General features: G+C 52.3%; 1 protein-coding gene across 2 annotated transcripts in view; it reads left to right on the plus strand.

Annotated features, from left to right (window-relative positions):
- The first annotated feature begins 2,011 nt into the window (after positions 1-2,011).
- EHMT1 (euchromatic histone lysine methyltransferase 1) overlaps positions 2,012-25,442 on the plus strand; it is a 119,744-nt gene continuing 96,313 nt past the window's right edge. Inside the window, exon 1 of one of the 2 annotated variants that reach the window (XM_066201462.1) lies at positions 2,012-2,095. In XM_066201462.1, coding sequence (XP_066057559.1) covers positions 2,075-2,095 — 21 coding nt within the window. In that variant the 5' untranslated portion in view covers positions 2,012-2,074. Of the gene's footprint in view, positions 2,096-21,226; positions 21,275-25,442 lie in introns of those variants that run through there. The other variant, XM_066201471.1, reaches the window with a different exon arrangement.

Genomic DNA, 25,442 nt, shown 5'->3' on the forward strand with positions numbered 1-25,442 from the left:
CGGGGGGTCAGACAGCCCGGGGTGACCGGGGGACACACAGCCCGGGGTGACCGGGGGGACAGACAGCCCGGGGTGACCGGGGGGACAGACAGCCCGGGGTGACCGGGGGACACACAGCCCGGGGTGACCGGGGGGACAGACTGACCGGGGGGACACACAGCCCGGGGTGACCGGGGGACACACAGCTCGGGGTGACCGGGGGGACAGACAGCCCGGGGTGACCGGGGGGACAGACAGCCCGGGGTGACCGGGGGGACAGACTGACCGGGGGGACACACAGCCCGGGGTGACCGGGGGACACACAGCCCGGGGTGACCGGGGGGACACACAGCCCGGGGTGACACACAGCCCAGGGTGACCGGAGGGACACGCAGCTCGGAGGGCCCCGCTGGGGATGCCCCGGCAGAGCTGTCACAGCCTGTCCCAAAGCCGGGTCACCGCGGGGTGTGCGGGCAGCGGGGGCAGCGCCGCCCCAGCAGCACAACCCCCCCGGGACAGTGAATGCATCGAGACAGACACAGCGACAGCCCCGGAGCTGGCACAGCTGTGCCAGGAGTGTCCGGGGCCTGGAGGGCTGGGATGGGAGCGGGATAACGCCGGCTCTGCCCCAGCACCTGACCAGGGCTCCCCGTGGCCGCTGCCCCCGGCCCGGAGCGCTGCAGGGTGAGCGATTCCCTGCGAAGCAAAATGAGAACCCTCAGTGGGAATGCTCCCCCAGGATCACCCAGCCCAGCCCCTGTCCCTGCCCAGACCCCCCACCAATCCCAGCCTGGGCATCCCTGGCAGCGCTGTCCAAAGGCTCCTGGAGCTCTGGCAGCCTCGGGGCCGTGCCCATTCCCTGGGGAGCCTGGGCAGTGCCCAGCACCCTCTGGGGGAAGAACCTTTCCCTGCTCTGCAGCCTGAGCCTGCCCTGGCCCAGCTCCAGCCCTTCCCTGGCTCCTGTCCCTGTCCCAGGGCAGAGATGGGAGCTGCCCCTCGGGAGCAGCTGGAACAGAATTGTCCATTTGCCCGCTCAGAGGAGCGAGGTGTCAGCTGGAGCTGCAGGAGAGCAGCCTGACAACCCAGGGATGGAGTCTGTCTCTCCAGAGAGCAGATAATAAATGTGTGAATTGACTTCAGAGCACTCAAACGCTCCTGTTTCCCTCCAAGAACACGAACTGTCCTGTCCAGGAGGCTGGTGCTACAGTACCTGCCTATCCCCGTGTCTCCCTGGGGCAGGTGTGACTTCCCCACGGTGGCTTCTGCCTTTGCAGGTGTTTATCTCCCCCTTGTGCTATTTTCTGCTTTACTGGAGAGCTGTAAAAGGGATAATTGTTTTACAATCATGGTTTTAGGGCCTGGGCATTAGGAGGGGCCCTGTGGGATTTGGGAGGGTTGAAGCTGTTGTGGGTGCTCGGGGTGTGGGAAAGGGAGTTGAAGAGGCTGGAAGTGACTCCTCTATGGGGCAGAGCCAGGACAAGCTGTTCCCTCTGCCCCATCCCTGTCTTTAGGTGACACAGACACCAAAAACCTTGCACGAACTGGGCTGAAATGACCCAAATGTGGGAGAAGCTAAAAAGGGAGGTGATTTTCAATGGTTAACCGTTTTGGCAGGAAAGACAGACGGACTGTTTGACTCTTTCTGGGATTTTTGCAGGGATTTTATGTAGGTTTTTGGGCAAGTTGTGCAGCTGGGTGCTGCTGAAAGTTTGGGAAGCTCATTATGTGCACAGCTGGGAACGGCGGCTGCTCTTCCCCCCGCAGTCTCGGGCTGTGCCGGGGACTCGGAGGTCTTCGTAAGAGCAGTGAGGAGCCGCGGTTTGTGGGTGCCGGTGGGGGGAGCGCGGGGCCCGTCCCCATCCCAGCCCTGTCCCCGTGTCACCGCGTCCCCATCCCCCCTCCGGCTGTACGGCAGGTCCCTATGGGCGCCGCCATGACACCGTACGGACAGCGGGGCCCCTGGGGGCCGCCATGCTGCCGCGCGCCTGCGCCGTGCCCGGCCGAGAGTCTCCATTGAGAAGAATGAGGGGCAAGGGGCGGAGCCAAGGCGCGAGGAGCCGCCGGGGGGGCGGGGCTGCGCTCCGGGGCTCCGGCCATGGCCACAGTGGATGCCGAGGTGAGTGAGAGCGGCGGCGTCCATCTACCCGGGCGGGGGGAAGGAAGATGGGGGAGCGTGGAGTGGTATCGCCCAGGGCCAGGCGGGTTCTGTCGGAGGCCGGGAGGGGGGCCGTGCCCCCGCCGCCCCATGGTTCAGTCCAACTCCTCTGAGGGGAAGAATGTGGGAGCTGCTGCCATTGTGTGTAGGGGGGCCCGGGACTCTGTATAAGTTACACCCCTCCACGGTGAGTCAGTGGTATGTGCCATACAGATTCCGGGGCTCCCCCCAATGGGAGCGAGTGCGTGTGGCGGAGGCGGGAGGGGGCAGCGGCGGGGCCGCCATCCATGTTCCGGGGCCGCCCCATGCGGCGGGGCGGCGCTGGCGCGGCTCCATCCAGAGTCCGGGGCCCGGCCGGGCGCGGCGGCGGCGGCGGCGGGCGGGCCGGTGCTATGAGCCATGCAGGGTCCGGGGCGGCGGCGGGCGGGAGCCATGCAGGGTGCCGGGCCCGCGGGCGGGAGGAGCCCCAGGGGGAGCCGGGGCTGCGCATCCCGGGGGAGCCCGGCCCGGGGTCTGTGCTCCCGGCGCTGCCGCTCCGCTCCTCCGGGAACACCAGAGCGCCTCGTGCCTCCCTGAGCCGCTCCCGAGCGCGGCCGGGGCTGCCCTGCCGCGCCGGGCACGTACAGTCGGTCATGGAATGGTTTGGGTTGGAAGGGACCTGAAGATCCGGTGCCACCCCAGCCATGGGCAGGGACACCTCCCACTGTCCCAGGCTGCTCCACGCCCCGTCCGGCCTGACCTGGGACGCTCCAGGGATCCGGGGGCAGCCACAGCATCCGTGTGCCAGCCGGAGCGGCTCGGGGGTGGCGGTGCCCGCAGAGGCCCCGTCACCCGCCGGGCTCGGGGGCACGGCGGCGCCGGCCCCACATCCCCCGGAGAACGGGCACGGCCGTGGGGTGACGGCGGCCGGCGCTGTGGCCGTGCCCGGGGCTGCCAGGGCACACGGGCTGCAGCGCCGCTCCTCGTGCCGGGCTCAGCTCCTGCCCCGGCTGTGCGAGAATATCGACTTGTCACTAGTCTGTGCCCTCAGGTGAACGCTGGAGAGCGGCTGGGCTGGCTGCTGGCCCTTCGTGCACAGCGAGAGCCGCGAGGTAATGGCACAGGTGTGCACCGTGCACGGGCTGTGGCACAGGTGTGCAGGGACTGTCATACAGGTGTGCGTTGTACACGGGCTGTGACAGGTGTGCAGCTGTGCAGAGGCTGTCATACAGGTATGCATCACACACAGACTGTAATACTGGTGTGCAGTCATATATGGACTGTAATACAGGTGTGCAGCTGTGCAGAGACTGTCATACAGGTGTGCATCGTGCACGGGCTGTGACACAGGTGTGCAGGGACTGTCATACAGGTGTGCATTGTACACAGCTGTGACACAGGTGTGCAGTCGTTCAGAGGCTGTCATACAGGTGTGCATTGTACACAGGTTATAGCACAGGTGTACATCTGTACACAGACTGTAATACAGGTGTGCACTGTGCACAGACTAATAGAGGTGTACAGTTGCACACAGGCTATAATGCAGGTGTACGTGTATGTACAGACTATAATACAGGCGTGCATCATTCTCAGGCTGTCATACAGGTGTGCACTGTACACAGACTGTGATCCAGGTGCACACTCGTACAGACCAGCTGGAGCTGGGCCTGAGCAGCTGCTTGTGACCACAGCCAGGTGTGGTCACTGGTGTGGGCCCACCCAGGTGTGACAGGCTGGCTGCTGCCTTTCCCAGCTCTCCTCTCTGCAGTACCTTGTTGGCAGGGCTGTGCTCTGGCCTGGAACATCTGCCCTGTGTGGGGTGAAGGTTGTGGCGTGGCCATACAGGTGACAGCGGTAAGGCTTTGGAAGTGCTGCTGACAGCTTGGATTTATTACTCAGACAGGATTCCCATCATTGTTGCTGGGGGATTGTCCAAGGCTTCCTTTATGTTTTCAGTTCCATCATAATTGGCCTGATCCTGCTGCCTTTCCCTTGTGCTTTTGGAGAGGATGAGTGTTAATTTTTCCCTGCGACAGAGGAATCGGCCCTTGAGTGCCCCTGTGACTCCATGGTCCAATTTTGCTTCCAGGAGAATGGCACTGCTGTATCTGGGGCAGGAGTTGGCTGATAGCTCATCAGCTCCTAATGCTCAGATCAGTCCTGGCCCTGCAGACACACAGGTTTTATTTTGGGAAGCATCTCCCAGGAGCCCTGGCTGGGCCTGCCCTGTGAGCAGAGCGTTCGGAACCACTGCTCTCCCAGTCAGACAGAGTGTCCCCAGATGTTGCTGTGGATTATGGGGAGGGAACAGTGACTCATTTGGAATTTAATTCCTCCCCTCCCCCATGAACTCAATTCTGTCTGTGGCCAGATCTTGCTTATACCCCTCTGAGGCCAGAGGGGAGGAAGTTGGTGTAAGTCAGGCTGGAATGTGGGGACTGGAGAAGAACTTCTTTGCTTGCCCAGTGCTGGTGTGGGAGAGCAAGGAAAAACATCCCACATCCACGGTGTTCTGCCAAGTGCAGGATGGAATTGTTTCACTTGGTTAAGAGAGGTGCAGAGGTGTGTTTCTGGGAGGAGATCCTTGCTCCCAGCAAAGAGCTGGGAGGGAGTGGGCAGGTTGGGAAGGTGATGCCTGTGTCTCTGCAGGGAGTGCCCAACCGCCTGCAGGCAACTCTGCTGAGCTCCAGACAAAAACTCCCAGTCTAGAAGAGCTTCTTGCCAGATCTTAGTGTTGATGGGTGAGGGAGGATCTCTTTAAACACCAAGTTCTTTCTAAATCCTGTGGACTTCAGTCGTTGTTCTCTTCTGTTCCCTGTCCCAGGTGATTTCTGTGTTGAGGAGTGGCTGTGCTGCAGTCCTTAGGTGCAGTAACTACGAAGCTGCAGGAAAATCCGATTTTGTTGGATTTCTTGACTAGATACCTTATACCCAGTCCAGTCTGGGGTTGTTACGCGCTTCAGACCTACTGCGCTGAAGTTTAAACTTTAAGGAATTGAGTTTTGAGGACTTCAGCCTTGCTCAGCCAGTGTGTATGATGGTGCATGTTCATCAGATTTGATGCTGCTCCTCCAGTTTGCATCAGTTTGGTGAAGAGCTGCCCTTGTGTTTGTGTGTTTCCTAAAATACTTGTTTGGTGCGAGTTTGAAGTTCAAGCCGTGACGTTTTGTTCTGGGGCTCGTGGTGACCTGGGGAGGCTGGTGCAGGAAACGAGGTGCGTGTGTGGCTTTGAGTGAAGTGGTTCCCTTCAGAAGTCACACTGCATTTTTCATCATTTTTTTTCCCTTCTGTCTGTTGGGATCTGTAAAATCTCTCTTCTGGAGGTGCAGCTTTGATCTCTAAAGCGACGAGCCGGCAGAGCAGACAGAATTCCTGGCTGGGGCTGGATCTGGGATGGACTCAGCATCCAGCAGCTCCCCACGGTGGGCCTGAGCAGCTCTCACACCAGCCGTGGTGCTGAGGCTTCTCCCTGGCTTTGATCCCGGCTCTCATCCCCTCCAGCCGGTGCTGGGAGCTCGGCTGAGCCCTCTGCCAGCTCAGTGACCTCCCCACAGCATCAAGGGACAAGATTTCCCTGGCTCTGGCTGCAGAGAGGCCCCTGCAGCAGGTGCTGGGTGCAGGAGGGATCACAGGGGTGCCAGGAGCAGTGCCTTGGAGTGGCGAGCAGGGAGGGAAGAGCTGCACATTCCCACTCTGTGTCTGGCAGGTGTCGCACAATCCAGCTCTGCTTTCAGGCCTGCCCTCCCTCATTCCCTCCTGCCAGTCAGGAGAGGCCTCTGTGGCTTTTAACTCACATCCCATTGCAGTCACTTATCTCAGGAAGATCTGGTGTGTTTTAAACCCCGGCAGCCCTGCTGGGAGCTGTGTCCTGCAGGGCAGCTGCTTCCCCGGGGATCCCGAGTGCTCTGAGGTGTGTTCACAGCACGCTGAGCACACACAGCACTCCTGTGTTTCGCTGGTGGCACACTCCTCCCGTGGCACCAGGTGAATACATTTTATAACCGTGTCTTTGTACAGAGAAAGAAGGATTCCCCCCCCCGATACTCATAAGGAGGTTTTAGAGCTTTTCTGAAGTAGGGAAGTTACTTCGTTAGCATGATTATAATTGCACACATGGCCTGTGTCTCGTGGGTGCTAACTTTTACTGTTTCCATGAATTCTCACGTGTTGTGGGCTGGCAACGGCCCGTGGGGAACTCATCCTTTTCTTCCAACTAGAGAAACTTCGAATAATAACAGGATGAGCAAATACGACTTGTGAAGCTTTAAGGCGGCCTTAGAAGTGCCCTTCAGCTGTGCTAAGCTGATGTGACTGAGCCAATGTGACTGAAGAGAGCATCTGAAGAACATTTTGTCAGTCGAGGCAGAATCAAAGGCCTGGGTTATACTTTAAATAAACTCTTCCAATATAATTATGCTGGCTGGAGAGAATGATTTTTCATTTCTTCTTGCCGAAATTGTAATAAAAGTCCTTGCTGTGGATGCAGCTTTATTAGTTTAGAGGTGATCCCAGCCCAGGGTGGGTTATTTTTTGCTTTCCAAAGCAGAGCCTTGGTCTCCATTTGGGAAGTTTTGCCCACTTAGTTCTCTGTCCATGAATACAAAGCAATTGCTCTCCCCCTGCTGTGTCAGCAGAAGCCCCGGGAGGGATGCAATTACCAGCAAAAACCCCAACAGCAGCAAGGAGAAGCAGCTCCTCCATGGAGGGAGCCCGTTGGAGTCTCTGGAGCTGGATCCTTCCCCTGGGAGCAGCTGAGTGAGGAAGGCACGAGCATCCCTGAGCCAGTGCTGGTGCCCTGGGTGTCCCATTCCCAAATGTGCACCAGGGCAGCTGGTGCTGGAATGATCAGGAACTGATCTGGAATGCCAGTCTGAGGCCTTGCTCTTAGCAGCTTGCCTGGCCTTTTGTGCTCTATCCCTTCCCCTCTCCACCCCAGAAGTGCTCTTCCTCTCTTGCTTTTCCCGGCCAAAGTGCTGGTTTGGGTCACTGCATCCCACAAAAGGAGGAGGTTAGAGGGGACTGTGTTTTGTGCAGGCCTGGGAGAGGTTCAAGGAGCCTGTCTGGGTGCTTCAAGACACATTTTGCTGGAGAGTTCCCTCTTCCTGACTGTTGCGGAAGCCAGAGGTCACCACGAAGCTCCCCCAGCTGTGTGAGGGTCAGGTGGAGCAGGGAGCAGTCCTGTGAGCCTGTGCTCCCTTCATGTCGGGCTGTGTGGGCAGGGACATCCCATTGCTGGTGGCTGGAGTCTGGCTGGAGTGGTGAAGTGAATCCAGCAGGGAATGAAGAGTTTGGTGTGGCCCTCCTCGCTCTGGGAAGTTCATAAACCTAGAACAAACCGCGTTTGGAAGAGCGGCTCAGTGTGGTATGGCTGTTTCTAAAACAGAAAAGCTTTTCAAAGCTTTCCTGCTTTTAAGTAACACTTTGTAGCACAGCAAAGTATCTAGCACATCCAGCACATCCTCTTTTCAAGTAGGAAATGTTGCTCCAAGAGGATTCCTGTTTCCATAATGCCCAGCACAGTGTCCACCATTGTCTTGCCATTTGCTTCTGTCTCAGCCCGGGTTTCCATCTGGGATGGTTCAAAGCTGCTGCCTGACTCATGGCACAGGCAAATCCTGAGCCAGGTGAGCCCACCTGAGCTGCCTGTGTGTACCAGGGGCTGGCCAGGGGGTGGGGATGAGCTGTTTGGTATTAAATCCATCCTTTTCAGTGTCTCCTCTCAGGAGAGCTCTCAGAGGCAGTGTCAGTTCAGGACAGGGAGATGCTGAGTGGCAGAGCAGAAAATTCAGGTCCACTTCTGTTTGCATAAGGCTGATCATCCTGCAGAGCCAGCACATGGACAGGCAGGAAATTTGCAGGTGGTGCAGCTGGGGAGGAAGTGAGTATGGAGCAAGATAAGCAGGCTGACATGGATAAACCCAAAATAAAGCCAGGTAAGTGACTTAGCGTTACAGGGAAACGTGAAATTCTGCAAACAGGGATAAGAATAACGACAGTGACTATGTATCCTTGGGTCAGCTGGGCCAGAACCTGCTGCAGAAGGTGCTGTGAGCTCAGTACAGCATTTGCAGCAGCAGCAGAGACCGGGGAGTGGAGCTGAGAGGGGATCAGTGGTGCCCAAAGGTCCGTCCCCTGTGGTGTGGGGAGAGCCAGTCCAGGAGCCCTGGGATGCTGCAGCAGCACTGCCTGCTCCTGGTGCCCTTGCTGGTGAAAAGAAGAGGAACGAGGTGTTTACTGCTTCTGAGGGGCAGCCAGGATGAACCTGATGGGCTGAGCCAGCCCTAGAGAAGGGAGCAGGGCATGAGGGCACCTCCGTGGAGGGGGAATGGCAGTCCAGGTGTTGGAGCTGAAACAGGCTGTGCTGGGGCCTTGATTATGGTGAAAGTTGCTCAGAGTGCTGCTTCAGACTTCTAATTAATTTGGAACTCAAGTGCAGATGTGGACAGAAGGATTTGAGCATGTTGTCTTACAGAAGGGAGCCCTGATCTCCCCAAGCTCTTGGCCATGACCTGCAGGTGCATTTGAGTACAGCCCTGAGAGCAGTGAAATACATATTTCCCTCCTTCTTTTCATTTTTAAGCACCAGCTCCTGGTTTCTTGAGACTCCGAGCTACCTTCTTCCTCTCCAGTTGCACATTTCCAATCCTTGCAGTTTCAGAGGAAGATTTAATAGGTAATTTCTCCCACAGGCTCAAAGCCAGAAGGCAAATTACCCCAATGCTTTATCCACCTTCAGTGGGAATTGGGGATGTTTCATACTGCTGACCCAGAGCATTCAGAAGCTCTGCTTCTCTCAAAAATCATAATATTGTTTCAAGAAGTGGGAAATTAAACATGCACATGGTAGAAGACTTAGAAAGGATTAATGGGTTTCAAAATTACATGCTTCATCCAGCTGCTGATTTGGGAATTGAAAGTATGCCTGTTGCAGGATTGGGAGGGAGGTACAGAAACGTGGTGTTCCTCAGCATCCAGTGAATGCAAATATCCCAAATCTGTGATTCCAAAGCCTTGCCCGATCTCCAGACTGACTCCACGTTTGATGCTGGATTAGCTCAGCCCAGGTGGGAGCAGCTGGGTGGAAAAGCCCTCTGTATATTTTATTGTGTCTTCCCTGTCGTTTAATTTGTCCTCTCTTGATTATCTCAGCTCCTGGGGTGTCACCCAAGGCACGTTTTTAGGCTGCTTTGACTGAGGTTCATTCCCTGTGTGTGAGTTTTGCTTTAGGCACATGGAAGGCACTCATGGAAGGTGCTGGAGGCTCCTCCTGCCTTGTGAGGAGGATTTGGGATCTGAAGGGGCAGCACCTCCAGCTTGGAGGTCATTGGGACCTGCACTAAATAGGAGATAGGTGTTGAAATCACTTGCATTTTTGAGACCTGAGAAATTATCTTACCGTTTTGGTGCATTTCTTATGTCCAATGGGGTTGGCAGCACATTTACAGCCTGTCAAGTGTGGGCTTGGAGGTGTAAAGAAGAGAGTATTTGTGTTTGGGAGATGAGAGCATTAACAATGGGCTGGGAGCTGGTTTGTGGGGTTCCATGTAGGATCCTGCCAGTTTGCACATAAACCTCCGGATTATGAGATTCTAAAACGTGAGTCTGAATATTTTATTAATTGAAGAGTATTATTAATATTTGATGGTTTAAATCAACACCCAGAAGGCTCTGCAGAAAGCACCACTGCCGAACTGGTAACCAAGACGTGAGGTGCTTTTAATTGCAAACTTGTTTGTAATGGCTTTAATCAGCTCTGTGTTTTAAATGTCAAGGATCTGTGAATCCCATACATTAGAAATCCTTTTGTTCTTTGCATCGGGAGAGGTGTTCTTTAGTTTTGTTAGGCTGGATTCAGATTGGTGCTTAAATGCCTTCTTAATGTGCAAAGGTGATTGTTTGAAAGGTGTCCTGTCGGGCCTGGAGGTGACATCTGGAATATTTCATCCTTTTTTGCCACACTTTGAGGACAAACAAGGACTGTCCCTTTAAAGATGGCCCTCGGATGAGCTGGAATATTTCCTCTTGCTGGAGTGCCAGCTCCTGCAGCTCCGGGAGCATGTGTGGAGAGGTGAGGTGAAGATCCTGGCTGTCCTTTAATCGACATCCCCCTGCAGCAGGGAGATGCCACCAGTGAGCAGAGAAACTGCAGCTCTGTCTGCTTTGGATTTGGGAATTCACAGCGCCAGGACCCGGCGCAGCCTCGGCGTGCAGCGTTGGGAAAGGCCAGCGAGGGGGGATCATATTCTGTCTTTTATTTCCACTCTGGTTTCTAGGAGCTGCAAGTTGTATTTCTCGTGGGGTTTTCTTTCAAGATTTTTTTAAAGACTTTCACCACACACAGTGAACTCCATGCCTATCTCGCACTTCTTCTGGGTTTTTTGTGAGTTTTGTTGTTTCCTTCCCTGTAGAATGTGCCCTTTGTGCTGGTGAGCTGGTTATGTTCTTGTGTTTCTAGGAGTTTGCCTTTGATAAGAGCACGTTGGTATTAATCATTTATGGCTTTCATTAAAACCTTATTGGTTCGATGTTTTCTCAGCCTTCCAGACTGCCCTCACGGAGCCTGCTTTATAGACATCATTTATCTCCTGGCCCTGTCTGACAGCAGCCCCAAATTTCTCCTCCTGCTGCAGATGCTGGTGCTGTGTGCAGGGAGGACGTGCGCGTTGTGTGGCTGTTGCTGCTGGGATTGTGGGCTGGAATTGGGCTTGGAGGCTTTGTCAGTGACATGGGACACACGCATTGTCCCCATCCCAATCCCCATCGCTATCCCAGCCCTATGCCCCAGCCCTATCCTCAGCCCCATCCTCAGCCCTATCCCATCCCTATTCCAGCCCTATCCCAGCCCCATCCTCAGCCCTGTCTCATCCCTATCCCATCCCTATCCCATCCCTATCCCATCCCTATCCCATCCCTATCCCATCCCTATTCCAGCCCTATCCCAGCCCCATCCTCAGCCCCATCCCATCTGTATCCCATCCCTATCCCATCCGTATCCCAGTGCTATCCCCCGCCAGTGTGGCTCAAGCACCGAGCCGGTGTGATCGCAGGGCTGAGAGGAGGAGAAGGGCGGGAGGTGATGAGGAATGAGGCTGATGTGTCGGCTCTGGGCCCGGGCCGGTGCTGGGAAGTTTCCCCAGCCCACTCGCCTTTCTTCACCGGGCCTTTGTTCCCGGGCAGGCTCGGGATGAAAGGCAGGAACGGTGGAAACCTCCTCCCCACAGTGCACAGCCCTGCAGGGGATCAGCCCCGGGCTGACACTTGTGGGGTCCCCAAGCTGCCTCCTGTGCCGGGGAGAGGAACCAGCTGGGAGGGGGGATTTCCATTGTCTGCCTTGGGATGGGCCTCAGCACCCTGTGCCTCTTTAGGGACGGGCAAACCCTAAGGAAATGGCTTGGATATTCCCAGTGAGCTCCCGAGAGCAGGGAGGTTTGCTCTGGTCCCCCACCTGTGAGCCAGCAGCTCTCGGGCCGGCGTGGGCAGAGCTGCAGAATTTGCAGACGTGGCCAAAGAGCTGCAGGAGGAGGCCCCGTGTCTGTGTGTGTTTATGCACTGCATGCCCAGGGACAGCCGAAATTCTTCTTGAAATGACCAAAACTCCACAAGTGGAAGTTGGCGTGGGGCTGCCAAGAGTAACTCCTGATGCAACAGTGTCTGCTCTGAAGAGAGATGTGAATGTTTCCTGCCTGTGTCCCCTGACTCAGAGCCCTCCCCGCCCCATGGGGATGCTGATGCACTTGCTGATCCCTGCCAAAGCAAGCAGTCCGCACAGGGAGATTAGACAACAGCCCCTGCTCCCCTGCTGGGTGCTTGTTAACATTTCCTTGCTGATGTATTATTAATTAAGCTAATTTTTATTGCACTCTAAGTGTGCAAGGTGCTTTGGAAGCACAGAGCTTGTGTCCCAGGGCTCCTGGAGCGTGGTCCCATGTGCGAAATGAGGCTTGGACTGTGTGGTTGAGTGTTGAGAAAAGGTAAATCTATGGGTTTGGCTTTCTTTTTTCTCTCTGGGGCTGGTGAGTGTGGTGCTGTGTGAGCAGAGGGCTGAGGAAATGCTGTCTGTGCAGAATTGGTGCAAACACGCAATAGGACTTGAGTGCAAGCAGAGTTTGCAGCATTGACCCTCCATAAGACAGAAGATTACCCAGACTGGAGTATTATATTAAAAAGAGTTTTGGGAGGTGATCCAAACCTACAGAAGTCAGGGAGGGGTTTGCCATCAGCTGCAGTGAGAGCAGCCTCCCTGCAGTGTGCCCAGGCAATGGGACAGGCAGCAACTTAAACAAAAGAAGTTAAAGAAATGTCCAGGCAAGGCTGGTTGAGGTTTTGCTGCCTGTGGTGCTTTTCCCAGATGTAAAACAGAGGTAATATTTTCCCAAAGTTCAAAGGCCTGACTTGGTGTTGGAAGCCTTTAACTGGAACTGTTGAAGGACTGCTGAATGTTAATTTTTTAAATGTACAGATTATCTTCATTAGGGAAAAGATGTTGAGTTACATAATGGTCACTATTTAATACGCTCTGGTTTTTGTCTTTATTCCTTGACATCATGGCCAGGCCTGATGAAGGGAATAGAAAACTTCTAGAAGCACTTTGTGAAGTATGAACTATTTGTCATCAAAGCCAGTGTGACTCTGAATGTCCAGCTCCTCTTCTCTGGACTTGTGATAGCAGTCTTGGATTCACCTTGAAAATGGGACCTGTGATCTTTCATATGTTCTTGTTTCGTTCTTAAATTAGGCTAATGCATCCTGTTCCAGCCGATGCAATTATTAACAAACCTGGGCAATTATGGCGTCTATTGTACAGACATTCTGTGCTCCTTGCTAGGAAAAATACACTTCTAATAAACAAATCCACTTTGACAACCTGTCAAGGACTTCCCTAAAGCAAAATTGAAAGAGTCACCTCAGTGACCTTTCTTTTTTGTTCTGTTGTGTTTGGGTTTTTTACGTGGTCTTGCAGGAGCACAGCAGTTGCAGCTGGAGGTTCAGGCCTGGTTTCACGGGGCAGGGGAGTGGAGGAAAGCAGGGAGGGGATCATCACAAGGGCTGGATCCCCCCACCAGCATCCCCTGCCCTGCTGTGTCACAGTGCAGGATCCTCCCAGCCACAGGCTGCATCTGGCCTTGCAGAAACCCTGGGAAAAACTCTGCTCTCTTGGTTGGTTCAGCTGTTTTACTTCCTAAAATTTTGTTTTTTTGAATGAGAAAAATGTTTTGGCACAAATCCTCAGTGCTTTCTTTCATTCCACACGTGACAAACGTATGTGGTTGCTCAGCCTGGGTAGGATCCACTCCATCGTAGGCTGCCACCAGGAGTTCAAGGCAGATCTTAAATCCTACTTAAACCTCCCTCTCCAGCAGATCAGCTTTGTTTGGCTCTGGGCACAGGAGTGGGAAGGAGTGTGTTATATTCAGTACTAGAAGTTAAATTGCACGGAAGGAAAATCAGCCAGGATTGTTTTCTCACTGCATTATCAGAACTGTGGGAAGGTTTGGCCAGTGGAGGGTTGTGCTAACTGGAAATGTTCCTGTGTGTGTCACATCACCCTAGGAGGAAAGGCAGGAGGAAAGAGATGGTTTCCTGCCTCTGCCAGACATTCCCTGCTCCCTGGGTGTCTCAACACATTGTTCTTCCCTTGCTACCTGGGGACTGAGAGAGGCAGGCCACCTCTGCAGGTGAATTCCCAGGAAAGTGGGTGACCACAGAATCACTGGATCAGTCAGGCTGGAAGGACCACAGTGGCTCATCAGGCCCATCTCTGTCTGTAGGAATGCTCGAATCAAAATGATCGTTAATCTCCCTGTGAGTTGAGCAGTGAGTTTTCCCAGGCTGAGTTTCAGAGCTAATCCCCTGTCAGCACTGCCATTATCTGGGTGCTGTGTCTCCTCCCCTGAGCTCCCCAGCTGTGCTGTGGCACTGGGCACATCTGTCCCTCCCCACAGGAGGCCGTGTCACCTCACTGCCTGCTGGGCTGGGCAGCTTCTGGGGGGAGCAGTTAACATCTCTATCTTTTCTAGTGCATCCTCTGAGCTGCTGATGTGACAGCAGCAGCTTCTCCAGGGACATGGTGCCCCAAATCAGATTAAAACCCCTTTCCTTGCCCTGACAGCCCCCCAGGGGTGTGATAAAGGATCTACCTGTGGCATGGATTGTTTATGTGAACACAATTCCATGGGGGAATAGCCCATAGTCCAGGGCAGGCCCAAAGCAGGAGGAAGAGGAGCAGGGCTGTGCTGCTGAGGGCTCTGCTCTGGAATTACCCAGTGAGGCCAGACAGGTGGATTTGGGACTTGCAAACATTAATGCATCAGAGCAGTAATTACTAATGATTACAGTAATACTATTCCAGAGCATTCAGCGCTGCAGGGAGAGCTGTTTGTGGTGGCACAGTGGCACAGACACTGGGAACAGGCTGCAGGTCCAGGCCCTGGCTGTGTGGGCAGGTGTGAGCCATGCCTCCATCCAGGAATGCTGCCTCGGAAACGCTGTGTGGGTGTCTTGGATGGCTTGAACGTGGCTGCAGTTTTTTGCTGGCAAAATGAGCCTTCCTGAGTGAAGTGAGCTGCTTCCATGGCATAAAGATCATTTTGGATGGGCTCCTGGGCTCCTCCCAGCCCTCCTCGGCAGAGCAGGAAGAGGCAGATGTGTGACGTGTTTTGTCACGTCAAATGACAAAACGAGGCAGATGCAACCCTCAGTTACAGGTTTTTATCCATTGGATTTGTGGAAATAACTGACAGGATGATCATGGCAGTTCCTGTATGCTGAAAGCAACGACTGTTAATGGAGGCGGTGTTTGTATAACGTTGATACCCAGACTGAAGCTCTTTGTGGGGAGACTTGGGGCACAGCCATGTTGGTATCAGCACATTCTGGCAGGAGAGCCTTGCCGTCGGTCTAACTTTGACCTGTCTCAACAGAACTGTCGTGTAGAGGTGCCTTTACCAGGGATGGCTAAAAAAGATGCCAAAATTGTGGATGGACCAGTCTTCAGGTCCTTGGATTAATTTACTTCTGTTTTTACCTTAAACAGTTGCAGCATTTGTCATTCTGTCCGTTTGAATTTTTGTGTTTCTCTGTGGTTTTTGTTTTAATGGGTCAAATGGGGAAGAAGCTATTTTGGAATTGAGAAGCTGGACTGGAGGTGCCAGTTGCGGTGAGGCTGGAGCACATCCCAGTGCTCTCCTCTGCATGCCATGGGAAAGGTGCATTGCTGAGCACAGAGGGGACGGAGATTCTCCAGAGCTCTGAGCAGGCACGAGGAGGTATCTGAGCATTAAAACTGGGCTGGTTTGGAAGGCCACAGCCACAGCCATGGCTATCAGGGCCTTGGGTCAAGTTGCAGCCAACCCTTCAGTTTTCCTCAGGTGTGGGGCACTGAGCAGCCTTGGCTGTCTGCTCCCAGGGCCAGGCAGGCTCTGGTGCTGGGATCCTCAGTGGTTCATGTGTCTTCTGCACCTCTGAATTTTAATCCAGAGGGGGAATAAATACTGTTCATCCTCTGCTGCTTGGTCTGTAACCTGTGCGGGTGGTCACAAGGAAGTGAGACCAGCTCTGAGTCAGGCTTTGAGCCTCACTTCCCTGGAGCTGGTCCTACCTTTGCTCATTTTCATAATCCACCCTGAGGATTTTTGTGTCTTCATCAGCTTCACTGATGAAGGATTTGCTTAAGCTTTGGAAAAAAAAAATTTTTTTCTTGCTTTTATACTTCAAGCCAGACACCTCCAGGACTTCCCCTGATGCTGCTGCTTAGTTTGTCTGAGTGGTTTGTAATCCCAGGTAGCAAATGTGGCTCCTGCGAGGGGCTCCCTTTCCTCTCAGAGCCTTCTGCAAGCTGTTGGCACAGCCAAGGTTAAAGCCCCAGGTGCAGGTGACAGGAAGACCAGGGACAGTTTTTGCTACATGACAAAGGTTGCCTTCAAACTGTGTTTTTTATCACCAGCTACAAATCACAGTTAGCCAGATCCTTGTGACCAGTGTAGTGCAGATGCATCCCAGTGTGTGTGTAGGATCTTCTGAGCTCCTCCAAAGTTCTCCAGGATTAGGACTGGGCTGCAGACAGCCTGATGCAGCAAACATAACCCTGGGTGGATTTTGACAGTGGGTTGCCATCACACAGCAGCCTGGTGTTTGCTGTCTGTCCCTCCCCAGCTCCAGGGGGTGACAGGACACTTCACTCATCTTGGGTGCACTGTCCCCATGCTGAACCTGCCAGAAGGGACGAAGGGAACCCCTGAATCAGTCTGCTTTGAGGATTATCTTCTAAAGTATCCACGTTCCTTACAGCGAGGGCCGCTCTGCTAAGGCCTGCAAGGGGCAGTGGGATCCCATTGTCTACCCAGCTCAGTGAACTTCTGGAATGTCACCGAATTTGGATTTGTCCAGTGAGAGGAATTCTGGCCATGTCTGCTGCTGCAAGGGCGACCTCCTGGACATGCAAGCAGGGATATACTCTGCCTTTACAGAAAAAATAAGTCCCTGGTCCCTACCTCTGTGCACCAATGGCATTCTCGTGCTGGGCATGAAAGGATGGATCATGGAGAGGAGCAGGGCTCTGGTCAGTCACGGGGCTCCTGATAAGATGCAGACACGAAGCTGAGCTGCTGGAATATCTTACTTGAGATGATTTACTTGCTAAATTATCATTCTGCCCAGCAGAAGATGGGAGATGTCAGTTCCCTGCACTAAGGGAGGTCTCCCGGTCCCATTTTACATTGTTGCTGCCTCCTTGATCACATCCTCGGTGGGGCTGTGGAGTCCTTTTGTTCTCTGCTCTACTTTCCAGCATTTTTGTTGCTCTAGCAACACTTCCAGCCCCAAAGCAGCGGGATCCTGGTGCTAACACAATGCTGCATTTGAAAGAAGGAAGCAGAGCACGACAGGTGATCTCCAGCTTTTGTATGGAATGGCTGTGCCTTGAGATGGGAGGATGAATGGCAGGTTGTGATATCTTATTGTCTTGCAACTGGCATTGCTTTTGTCATAAAAGGTGAGAAATAGTCTTGTGTTACTGCCACAGCTGTGCCTTGTAAAGTTTCTGTGTTATTTTCCTTGTGTGGAGTAGGACAGCACCGGTTTGAGTGTGGCTCTGGGAGCCAGGCCCATGGCAGGCAGCTCCTTTCTGGGGAAATAAATAATGTTCTCCACGCTCAGCAGCTCCAGCAGCTTTGCAGGCTCCTCCCCAGAGCTGTGCTGCCACTGCACTGTCCTTACAGCGTGCATGCACTGACCTGCTGCTCATCTGCACATCTGGAGGGGGAAGGAAAAGGGTCCACATTTTATAGCAGAAAACTGCAGGTGTTGTGTGAAAATCTTCCCTGCAGAACTCAGGAGCCACTGGTGCTCTGCAGTGCGGCTTGTGGGATCCTGTCAGCTGCTTTGGCATTTTGTAGCCTCTCTATAAATGGTGAGAGTGATACAGGAAGATGGATTTAACGCCTTTTTTTTTTTCCTCCTGAGCCCTCTCCCGTGCTTTGCCACGGTGCTGCAGACAAGGCTGGCAGTGTAAAAACCACCTGTAGGTACTCTGTGGGTAAGAAGAGAAGAAATCCTTTTGAGATTTTGGGCACAGCTTCCCACAGTTTCCTGCTGGCCCAGCCACTGCTGAAAGGACCTGAGTGCACTGTGTGTAGATGGAAGTGAAAACCTCAGTAGGCTCCTCAAGAAGTCTGTCTCGACTTCAAGTACAGTTGAAATAATCCATTATCTGCTTTTCATTATTGCCTTTCACCCAAATTTCCCTCCCAGACCACTGAAAGGTATTGAAGACTTAGGATATTTAGAATGTATCCTCAGATACCTGAATTTTGCGGCAAATGGAGTATGAAGATGGAGTGCCAGCTGTGGGATTGATCTTGTTTCCAGTGGGTCACCCCTTTTTATTTAGACTTTAGGCTCAAAATCTTGTTTTTTTTCAAGCTGGTATGATTGCAGATACTCAGTCTGCAGGATTTGGTTGTCATTATACAAACACTTCCCTTCGTGGGAAAAAAAATGGGAGGATATTCCCAAGTCATTCCTTTTCCTCCCTCCCAAAAAAGGGCACTTTGCACATTTTGGGCCCCTGGCAGCCAGCCTGGATGGGGTCACTGTGGTGTGGTGGTGGAGCTGCCCCAAACCTGACAAATCTGGGACACTTCTGTAGCACTGAAAGCTTCCCAAGCTCCAAGGGGCTTGGATTTACAGTGCAGCTTCTGGGTGAGCTCCTGATGTGGAGGACACAGCTGCAGGCCACCACCCTCCTCCTGCAGCACCAGCAGCATTGTTGAGGTCTTGCTGTTCTTTTGGTACTTCTGGGCTGTTTCCATGACTTGTGCAAGAATGCCTGGACAAACAGGGAAGTTTCCAGAGTCTCCAGAACCAGGTGGAAGGTTGTGATTGCCCTTGCAGTGATAGATAGATAGATAGATAGATAGATAGATAGATAGATAGATAGATAGATAGATGTTACCATTGTACTGGGCTGGCATTCCAGCTGTGTGCTCAGATTGCTGCAAATTAAATAGGCAGTTTTTATCTCTTTTCATATAAATGGGCCTGTAAAGGGGGTCTGCACAGAGAGCATAAAATGCCTCCATGAGTTTTCAGCTGGTTTTCTTTGTCTTGCTGTTGGCACCGCTGGGTTTAAAGCGTCTGGGTCACACTGAAAGGCTCAAGAGGAGCCTTCGGCTTTTGTGCTTGTATCCTGTTTAGGCCATGAAAAAGTGAGGAAGTGCATTTCCTGGGATGAAATGATGAATTGTACACTCAGGGTACGGAGGTCACAGCAGGGAGATAAGAGAGGTGCCAATAATTTGCTGTCGTGGTGGTGTTAAACACGTTCTTGCTGGGGTTTGAGGCTCCTGGTGAGCAGCAAGGTGTGTCCCAGGGACTGGGGAGTGTTTTACCCTGCTCTGCTTTTTCCCTACAAGTCATTGTTCAAAGGAGAAGGGTTTTACTTCCTCCTCTCCCTCTCATCATCTTCATCCAGCTGCCACTCATGCTGCTTCTGAGAGATGAGGAGTGTCAGGGGTGGATTTCAGCACATCACCTTCTATCTCCTGTGCTGTAAATTAGTGATAGCCACCACACCGTTCTGCAGGATTCCCCCTGACCTGGCTGCTCTTCCAGCCACTTTGAAGGCTGGGTGGGTTTTTAAATGATGATATTTTAAAATTTGAGAACAGCTTTGATTTATTGACCTGCTGCCTCCACAAATCGAGCTGTCTGGGCTGGCATCTGCAGATAAGAGGCTGTCGAGTAATTGCCTATTATTGACTGATTGCCAGCTTGGGCTGTTTGCTTGCAGAAGAATCAATAGTAGTCAATCGTCAAAGTCTAACCTTTCAGGGTGTGTGACTGGTTTCCAAATGAGGAATGACGGGTCAGGATAACTCCGGAGTTGCTCTCCCACCTTCACGTGTGGGTGTAGTGCTGCAGCGGAGAAGGAAGCACAGGACAAACCTTCCTCCATCGAGGCTTTTTCACATCTGCCTTCTCCAAACTCTGGGGTTTTCTTCGCAGGGGTTTTCAGGGTCGGCTCCCACCTGGCTCCAGACCTTCCCTGGAGGAGCTGGGGCAGGCTCAGAGCACCTGAGATGCGTGGGAGGCGAGGGCAGGATGAAGTGCAGCCATCAGTCATGAAGTCCCCGAAGGATGGAGCAGGGAGGGGTGGCTGAACAGCCTGTGCTCTGACACATCCAAACCAACCAGTTTGGATGCTTTACAAATAAAACAAAGCCTCTATTTTAATGCATGGTAACAGAGATTCCCTTTCTGGGGGTGATTCTATTTAGGTGGCAACAGAGTAAAATATCCAGTGTCACCACAGGTTTTATCATTTCTTGCAGGGACGGTCGCTATGGTGAGTGTTCATTGTCAAACACAGCCATAGCCCTTCTTTAACACTCTCCTGACGTCCTGCCTTTTTGTGGATTCACTTCTAGGGCTTAAAACATTAAAGGGGCTTCATGGCATCAAAGACACTCAAGACTTTTTGAAAAATAAATACGTGTTTAGGTGGTTGTAATGGCCGGGGTGAAGCCTGGCGCTGGGTTTGGGAAGTGATCTCAGACCTTGGGCTGCGGCCCCCTCTGGGTTTTTTCCCCCTGGGCTCAGAGGTTGTGATTTTCCCTGGGCTCGGGGGTTGCAGTCTGGTCTCTGCGTGTCCTAGACTCAAGCTGGGTTTAAAACTTGAAATAGGAGCCTTTGGGGGGAGGGGGAGGCTTGGATCTCTTTCAGCTACAAAGAGCAATTAAGCAACAGGACATAAAATAGATAAATGGGAAGGGCAGAACTCTGGAATATGAGAAGATGAAAATGGAAGAAACTATTTCTGCAGTGTATTTGTCCTTAGTCTTGGAGCTTTATTTCCACCAGGAAGGCTTTGAATTGAGGTGCATCATTTGAGGTGAGGGAGAAATATCTCGAACAGAGCAGTTTAATCTACAGTGGTCTAGGAGAGAATGGACAAGATTACTTGAACAGCCTTGTTTAGATACTGGATTTGTTGTCTACTAGCAAATCCTCATTTGCATGGGTCCTTAATCTGTGGAGTTAAATGTGTCTCAGGATCTGTTACCAACTGTGATGCAGAGTTGAGAACTAGATTTTTAAAGCTGTTCCTTTTCATTTGAATGTTTCCCCTCCCCCTCCCTGCACCCCAAATTATCTTCCTGATTTTTTCTGAAAAACAAAGAGGAGCCAACAAGTGATGCAAAAGGGAAAAAAAATCTGCCAGCCAGAAGAAGGTATTTTTGACTCCAGATTCAGTGGATGAACTGTCCACCAGGCTGTAGAGAAAAGCCAAGGTCAGACATTTCAGAGTGTCGCAGGGAAACCACCGCCCCCCTCCTTCCTGAAAGGGGCCATGGACGTGAAATCTTTCAACCTCCTTGGAGCTGGAGGCTTGGCCAGAGAACCTTTGTGGAGCCCTGGGAAGGGCTTTAGCCCTTGGTTTGGGGGCTGCTCGCTCTGCCTGGAGCCCTGAAATGGCATTTCCTCATGTGTGCAGCAGCCCTCACTCATGAAATGGATGCAAGTGCTGAAAAAGCTCCCGCGTGAGCATGCTCACTGGAAGATTAATCCTTTAGAGGGAGTTGGAGAGTTAAGCTACTGTAATTTCTCTGCAGTTGGCTGCAGTAAACAACTGCTCTAAAGACACGAGGAAAAAAATTGACGGAGGTATATGGCATTAATGTACATATCTTTTTGTGTTTCTCCTTTCAGGTCGAGGGTTTGAGAAAGGTTTTTTTTCTCTAAGAGCTGGGGAAGAGGGAGCTGTGTAATGATTTTATGGGTGACCTTCATGTTGTGGTTTCTTTTTTTCCTCCAGGCCAAAGTAATCCTATTTCCGTGCAAGGCCATACTGAGGCTCGGGCTGACTTTCTAGAGCTGGGGTAGAGCACCAGGGTGGCTTGGTGTTGAGTTAAGTGATTAGAGGAGGTGAGGCCTTGCTGCTCGTTGAGCTGTGTTGGCAGAAGGGAGCTGAAAACACCTCATCCTGTTCAGTTGTGAGCAGAACCCAGTGGGACTCGATCTATCATGCTTCTGTTGGGAAGAAAACGTGTGACAGGATTAGCTTTGCCTACAGAAGAATAGTCTTTTGCTTCTGATTATTACTATTATTTTGCTCCCCCTCCTCCCCATGCCTGAGGAGCTGCAATCTTGTGTCAGATGGGGGAAGGAAAACAATCCTTGAGCTATTTTGGCTTTGCTTTGAAGGCTGATGACTGTCGGCGTGTTGAGCAGGGATGCCTTGGCAGCCAGGTAAGTGTTACAGGCACAGGGATTGTGTCAAGGTGAAACTGAGCCCCTTCCTCCCCAGTCCTGCTTTGTGGGGGCATCCCAGAGGAAGGGAAACCTCGGATGGTTCCTAATGAGCGAAGAGTGTTTTCTCTACTCGCCTCCAGAAGCGTGGGTGAAGGAGGATGTGATTTACCATCCCTGGTGCTTTGTATCAGCTTCCTCTGAACGCAGCACGAGCCATGGAGGGCCAACCTGGGGCTCCCAGGACGTCAAGCAGAAATGTCTGGGTGGCTTGATTTTTGTCAGGCAGCTCGGGCTGGGAGAGACAGTGCTCCCTGACCACGGCTTGTGTCTTTACCTCTTACAAACGTCGCTCTAATCCTTGGGGATGGTGAGGAAATGGAGGTGATCTGTCAGCAAAACCTGCCTGGCGTGGGGGCGGGGGCGGGGAAGGGCATTGTTCTGTTCTGTACCTGACTGGAATGAACGGGAGCAGGAGGGGCTGGAGGTGACCCCTGGGCCCCCCAGGACTGAGCCTGGCTGCGAGGAGGGCACACCCTTCCTCCTTGAGGAGGGAATCATCACGGCTGCCACTGCAAATCCCGGGGTTGCCTGGCTCTGGGAGCGCTCCTGGTGTTGCCTGGTGTGAAATTTGTGTCCAGCGGCTTTTATCGGGAAATGGCTTCGTGTTTCCTTGGAGTGGTGTGAAGAAGGGAATAATAATGCAATAATTCAGCAAATGTCAGTGGCTCCCACTAGGTTGGTCCTGAGGTTGCTGTCGGCTTCCATGTGATACCCAGGTGGATTCTAACACTGCTGGATGAGTTCAGAAGGGCAGTTCTATTACAGACCTGGCTAAGCTCGAGATGCTGCGGATTTGAAGAAAATTTTTGCCACCCCAACGTTGAGATTTTTTTTGCTTAGTCCCTCCTTTTCCCCTGAAGCTCTGGCTAGCACAGACTGTCTGTTCTGTGGATGGTTTTAGGGAACATTGGTGGCTGTGTGCGTAGGGGGAATAATTAGCTACCAAATGCAAATAGATTGTTTCTTGCTGTTTCAAAATCATTGTAATTTCTATTGATGATGGGTTAATTATAACTTCGTTTTGATGGGCGTGAGGGAAATGATAGAGATATAGCAATATGGATCTATATAGGGAAGGATGTTGTTGTCAGAATATTGTTTTGGAGATGATTGTCAGAACAAAGACTTGTGTCGTGGAGGACCATGGTTGTGTCAGGATTCGGTGGTGCTGCTTGTTTCTCAGTGGTGGACGAGTGTTTTCTCTTTCACATTTTTAACTGATGCCAGCGATGTATCTGTCACCATGACAAGGGGTTTTAGTTCAGAGAAAAATGATCAAATTCTATTTAAAAGCACGTTTGATGGAAGAACTGGGAAATAGTTTTTTGGAGAAGCAAAGTTGAAAGCCAGAAAGTTAAGGGAAACCTTAAAAATCTGTGATCAGGGTAAAATAAAAATGTATCTTCAGGCTGAGGTGTGTAGGTGGGGGCTGTTTTACTGGGGTCTGTGACACCAAGACTAGTCCTTGTCTGGAACGAGGTGCTGGGCCCTGGCTGTCCCCCAGGGCAGGTCATTGCTGTCCTTCCCTTTTCCAGAGGGTGACTTCAGGGAGCCTGGATCCATCATCTCATTCTTTATTTCACCCTCACTGGGGAGAGTAATCAGGTTCAACTCTGAAATGGTTTGGAGCAGCTTTAAACCTTTTCCTCCTGTTTCCAGTCCCAGAATGGGGGAAAGGCTCAGCAAAGGGACAAAGGTCACACTTTCCTCAGTGCCATGGGTTTTCACTCAAAGCCAGAGGATAAAGCCCTCTCCCTCTTCTTGTTTTAGAGTAAAATGGGGGAAATGAGCTATTTTCAGTGGCTGAGGAGAGTCCTCAGCACAGAGCATCGTGCTTCAGCCTTACCAAGCCTTTGGTGGCCTGGGCACTTAATGCGTCTGGATCAGAGCGGCTTTTGGGAATTTTGAGAATTTTGGGAACCCTCATCCCACCCTGCTTCCCTCCTGTGCAGGGCTCCTCTCTTCCCGGGATACATCCAGCTCCTTTCCAGCAAGCCCTGGAACTGATAAATCTGGAAGGAAAACAGTAGCTACAAGCAAATCTAATTTCAGTTTGTGTGTTTGTTCCTGGGCTCTGCCAGAGGAGTTCTGCAGGTCCCTGCTGGGTGTTCCCATGGGGTGGGCACCTCTCTGTCCTTGCAAACCCTGAGCACTCTGGTGTGGCTGAGCTGAGGGAGATTCTTTATCCCATGGAGCAGTGTCCAGTGCCTGCTGCAGGGTGTGGGATGTGCAGGGCATGCAGGGCAGGGACTCCTGGATGCTTTCTTTGAGATGGGTGACTTGGACTTCGCAGGAGGGTTCAATGCTTGAATTTGCACGTTACTGTCTTTAGATTTGTGTGAAAAATTCTGCCTGTGTGGCCAGTTCTGTCTCTTTCTCCACCAGCACAGCTTTGTTCAATGGAGGAACTGAAACCTGAATTTGGGGCTTGCTCACCTTTTTGATATCATATCAGCCCAAGACTGTATTCAAACCAGAAAGAACAAGATGGAACAGAATCCTACAGGTGTATCTAAAAATCCTCTTGCAACCTTGGCAATCCCAGGGAGGAGGAAGTAACTCTGCTGGATGTACACGGCATGCGCGTCCCAGTCTTTAATAATCAAACGATGACCACTTCAAAGCCTGGTGCCTTTGCTTCTCTCCCCTTTTAACTGCTTCAGCCAACCTGGACTCAACTCAATGCCTTTACGAGCAGATATTATGACAGGAGCCTTGTAATTGTTTGCCATGGTGAATCCTCTCTGTGGTGATGCTGTCTGGAAGGTTTTGCTGTCACGCACAGCATTTCTCCACCTTCAGAGGAGTTTTATCTCCTGCTCTCCTGCCTTCCTGGCCGTTTTGAAATCCAACTTGTGGCTGAATTTTGGCTTCCTTAATGCCCTGGGCTCAATATTTGCTTCTGCATCCTTGTTTTGTGTCCTCTGGCAGTGCTGTGCCCCTGCCCAAACACTCCTGAGTGAAGCAGGGAAGGGTCATGGGGCATCCTGTGCTCCTTGGAGCTGATGGAGCCCTGCATGGAGAGAGGACCTGAGGAAGCCTGAAAGCACCAGCTGGCAAAGGGGACTCCTTACCCTCCTTTTCCCTGACGGTTAGTGAGTGAAGTTACAGACACAGGGGAAGGAGCTGTGATTTTTAACCCAGATGTGGAATTATAGAATAACTCCATTCCCGTGGTGGATGGGGTTTAATGCATCGACCAGCACGGAGGACATCCAGGGTTCTGAGGGTGAGAGAAGCAAGGGGTGTGTCATGCTGGGAAAAAAATATGGTTGTGGGAAGGGGAAGATGGAAGAAATATCCTGCTTTAAGGACCTGCAGGGGAGAGGTAGAGTTAAACAGCTGGGAGAGAGCAGAAATACAGGAGATAGGGCTGTAGGGAGAGGTCTGGGATGGATGGATGGATGGATGGATGGATGGATGGATGGATGGATGGATGAAGTTTGAAGGTGGTGGTGAAGTGATTTGGTGGCTCCTAAAAACCCAAAAAGGCAGAAGAAGGGAGAGGAAATGAACTGCA

The sequence above is a fragment of the Chamaea fasciata genome, unplaced genomic scaffold, assembly GCF_029207755.1.
Source record: "Chamaea fasciata isolate MVZ Bird 193981 ecotype frontalis unplaced genomic scaffold, bChaFas1.0.hap1 SCAF_20, whole genome shotgun sequence".
Lineage (NCBI taxonomy): Eukaryota > Metazoa > Chordata > Aves > Passeriformes > Sylviidae > Chamaea > Chamaea fasciata.